The sequence below is a fragment of the Lactuca serriola genome, chromosome 6 (assembly GCF_051521515.1).
Source record: "Lactuca serriola cultivar US96UC23 chromosome 6, Lser_US96UC23_V15, whole genome shotgun sequence".
NCBI lineage: Eukaryota > Viridiplantae > Streptophyta > Magnoliopsida > Asterales > Asteraceae > Lactuca > Lactuca serriola.
In genome coordinates, this window is record NC_136413.1 from 54,246,094 (window position 1) to 54,250,419 (window position 4,326).

The 4,326-nt window shown below is 39.4% G+C and overlaps 1 protein-coding gene across 1 annotated transcript; it reads left to right on the forward strand.

Moving 5' to 3' along the window:
- LOC145059766 (uncharacterized) lies at positions 1–617 on the forward strand. Its single transcript, XM_079007555.1, has 3 exons — positions 1–27; positions 106–283; positions 349–617. The coding sequence occupies exons 1-3, from the start codon at positions 1–3 to the stop codon at positions 615–617; spliced, it is 474 nt and encodes a 157-aa protein (XP_078863681.1).
- Positions 618–4,326: the final 3,709 nt, after the last annotated feature.

Sequence of the window (4,326 nt, forward strand, 5' to 3'; positions counted from 1 at the left end):
ATGGGGTGCCACAAATATGGCAAAGAGGTACATTATGTGAGGGATAGTCGTCAGCAGCAGCAGGCATCGCTTCCAAGCACGTGAGTTTATTGCCATTGTGATTAGGTTGGCCATGTGAAGGCCAACTGTCCTTTTCTTGCTGTTAGGCCTGTACAGACACCGACACTTACTACCCTTCAAATAATAGATGGACGCCAAAGGAGGGGTAAGGCCCCGAAGGCCAGGGGTCGTGCATTTCAGTTGACTGTAGAGGAGGCCAGGGCGGCGCCTGACGTCGTTACTGGTATGTATTCATATATTATTCTGTCAAGTTAAATTTTTGTATGCTTATGTTTATGTTCCTGTTAGGTGCCTTCTTAATGAATTCCTTATCTGCTCTTGTGCTTTTTGACTCGGGTGCGGGTCGGTCTTTTGTATCTCAGTCTTGTAGCAGGGATTTCGATATGACCCTTGGAGAGTTGGAGTGTCATTTGCGATTTTCCATCGCCAACAAACACAAGGTTTCTGATTCGATCGTTTTTCATGATTGTACTTTGGAGATATTCGAGATGCCCTACCCGATTGACCTGATTCTTATCCCTGTGGGAGATGTGTGCATGATCGTAGGGATGGATTAGCTAAGCAGGTTTGGAGCCGTGATCGATCCCGAGAGACAGATTCTGGTGGTTCGAACCCCAAGTGGAGGATAAGTAGCCATTTATGGCGAGGGTACCGTTGGTTCAACCTTTTGTTCGGCTTCTTGGCTAGACAATATATTCAACATGGATGTTTAGGTTACCTCGCATATGTGGTTGACACTCGAGTTGAGGAGAAGAAGTCGGTTTCGAATGTGCCAGTGGTTCGGGAGTTTCCAGAGAAACTACCTGGGTGCGCCTCCCGTGAGGCGGGTGGATTTTAGGATCGATCTGATCCTCGGTGTGGTTCCAATTTCTAAGGCACCGTATTGCATCGCACCACCAGAGATGCAAGAGTTATCCGCTTAGCTCCAGGAGCTATTGGGCAAGCAGTTTATCCTACCAAGTAGTTCACCTTTGGGAGTGCATATTTTTTTTGTGAAGAAGAAGGATGGTTCTCACCGAATGTTTATAGCTTATCGGGAGTTGAATAAGTTGACGGTGAATAACCGTTACCTACTATCTAGGATTGATGATATTTTTGATCAGCTGCAAGGCGCATCTTGATTTTCCAAGATTGATTTGAGGTCAGGATACGATCAGATGAGGGTCAGAAAAGAGGAAGTGGAGAAGATAATGTTCCAAACTCGATATGGTCATTATGAGTTCGTGGTGATACCATTTGGGCTCACCAATACACCTGCAGCATTTATGGATTTGATGAATTGGGTATGCAGACTGATGCTTGATCGATCGGTCATTGTGCTCGTTGATGATATTCTAGTCTACTCTAAGACCGGGAAGCAACATGATGAGCACCTACGAGAGTTACTTGGAGTGTTGAGAAAGGAGAGACTGTATGCCAAGCTCTCTAAGTGTGAGTTTTTGTTGTGATAGGTCCAGTTCCTGGGACACCTCGTCAATCAGAACAGAATTTTGGTCGATTCTGCCAAGATTGAGGCAGTTATGCGGTGGGAGGTCCCAAAGTCTCTATTTGAGATCAGGAGTTTTCTTGGGTTGATAGGTTACTATTAGAGGTTAATCCAGGATTTCTACAAAATTGTTGTTCCTCTTACTCATTTGACGAAGAAGAGTGTAGATTTCTGTTGGGGGCCTGAGCAGTAGGCTGCATTTGAGACTCTGAGGCAGAGTTTATGTGAGGCCCCGATATTGACCCTTCTAGAGGGTGTCGGGGATTTTTCTGCTATTTTCTAATGCTTCAATCACATGTTTTGGGGCAGTACTCATGCAACAGGGTAGGGTCATCGCGTATGCTTCCAAGCAGCTAAATCCTCATGAGGTTAGGTATCCGACCCATGACTTGGAGTTGGGGGCACTTGTGTTTGCCTCAAGATTTGGTGACACTATCTGTATGGGGTCCGTTGTACCATCTACACGGATCATAAGAGTCTGAGATATCTTATGGATCAACTGAATTTGAACAAGATGCAACATAGATGGCTTGTTGTGGTCAAGGATTATGATTGTGAGATTCTTTATCATCCGGGGAAGGCCAATATAGTCGCCGATGCTTTGATGCGCAAGGCGGCTAGTGCCCCTATTAGAGGATTCTGTTTGAGGATAACCATCGTATCACCGCTTTTGGACTTGATTAGAGAGGCTCATGTCGAGGGAATCATGATGGAGAATTAGAAGAAGAAGAAGAATATCAGGGTCCAGATTGGTAGATTTGTCACCGATAGTAGGGGACTTATGACCAGTGTAGGCGGGTTTGGGTTCCAGTTTCCGATGGGGTCCGCCTCTGATACATTTTCACATAAGATATCATCAAACAAATAAGATGACACATTTAATGGATCTTGACAATAGGTTTTCCAACAAGCCTTACAAGGAGCTCTAGGAACTATGAATAGTTGTTTAAACAACGAGTTACATTTACGTACTATCAGTGCCAATATTGGCATATTGGGGGTGATGAAAGAAATAACGGATTAGTCCTTCTACTTTAGACATTATTTTTGATTTATTTTTTTCCAAAAAAGAATTAAGAAATACTCATGGTAACCATTCAAGCCGATAAAATTAGTAATATTATTTGTGAACGTATTGAGCAATATAATAGAGAAATAAAGATTGTAAATATCGGTACCGTACTTCAAGTAGGTGATGACATTGCTCGTATTCACAGTCTTGATGAAGTAATGGCGGGTGAATTAGTAGAATTTGAAGAGGGTACAATAGGCATTGCTCTTAATTTGGAATCAACTAATGTTGATGTTGTATTAATGGGTGATGGTTTGCTGATACAAGAAGGGAGTTCTGTAAAAGCAACAAGAAAAATTGCTCAGATACCAATGAGTGAGGCCTATTTGGGTCGTGTTCACATCAGTGGGATATTTCTATGCGGGTCTTAGCAAAAAAGGATTAGGTCATTTCGGTAAATATATTCAACCAACTCCAATTCTTTTACCTATTAACATCTTAGAAGATTTCACAAAGCCCCTATCACTTAGTTTTCGACTTTTCAGAAATATATTAGCCGATGAATTAGTAGTTGTTGTTCTTGTTTCTTTAATACCTTTAGTGGTTCCTATCCCTATCATTTTCCTTGGATTATTTACAAGTGATATCCAAGCTCTTATTTTTGCAACTTTAGCTGCGGCTTATATAGGTGAATCCATGGAGGGCCACCATTAACTAGTTTTCTAAATAGTCTTTTTTTTAGTTTAATCTAAGGCAATGTTGTGTGGCTAAAAAAATTGACTTAGGGAATGAAAATACCTAACTACACTATATACGATCTAGAGTAATAGAAAAAAAGATTATAATAAAGATTACAATATTGATATTAGAGTAGAAAATTAAAAAAAAAAGGAAAAAGATCTCAAAGATCTTTTTCCTAAAATTCCCGTTTGGTGCATTTATATCATAATCATACTTTCCCCTCAATGAATATTGAGTTTAGATTGGTCATCGAATCCGAATATGAACTATTTGGAGTCGTAATTTGACGAAGAAGTCTTGTACGATGTGTGATTAAATAAAAAAAGATGTTCTAGACAATGATTCCCCTTTTTCAGCTGATTTTATTCAACGATTGACCAAACGAAAATATTAATAAATAATAAATTGTACGAACTTAGATCAATCAAATCAATTTCTATGCAACGATTTGACCCAATCAATTTATCCATTTATTATCTTATCAATTTAGGTTGCATGATAATGATAAAGAAAGGGAAATAATAATTTCTAAAAAAAGGGATTTATAAATGGTTCGTAGAGGCGAGGTCGAACTAGGTATATGAAATTGAATGGCTATAAGTTAACTCTTGTCAAGGGTTAGACGCATCCTTATCAAATTAGCTTGAATTAAAGATTAGGGAATAGTTGGTTTACATTGTGGAATAAAGACATGTATATGTGATATTAGATATTGACTAGTTATATATGAGCTAAAGATATATTTAATTTGCCCTACTAATCGAATGTGAATGTAGATGGGGATTCTATATAAGACCTTCTGTCTCATCTGTGACTCTGAGTTCAATGAATAAACGGAAGGATCTTGTTATCTCTTATGCTTGTTTTAATGGAAACTCATGCCCCTTTAGATTTTCATTTTTGTGTTATTTCTTCTTGTTATGATAGCAACTCGATTGCAATTTTACAAGTCATTTTTGACCTTTATGTCATTTTCCAACCGTTAGTTGTTAATAATCAACCCACAACGCCCTGTTCCAATCCATGT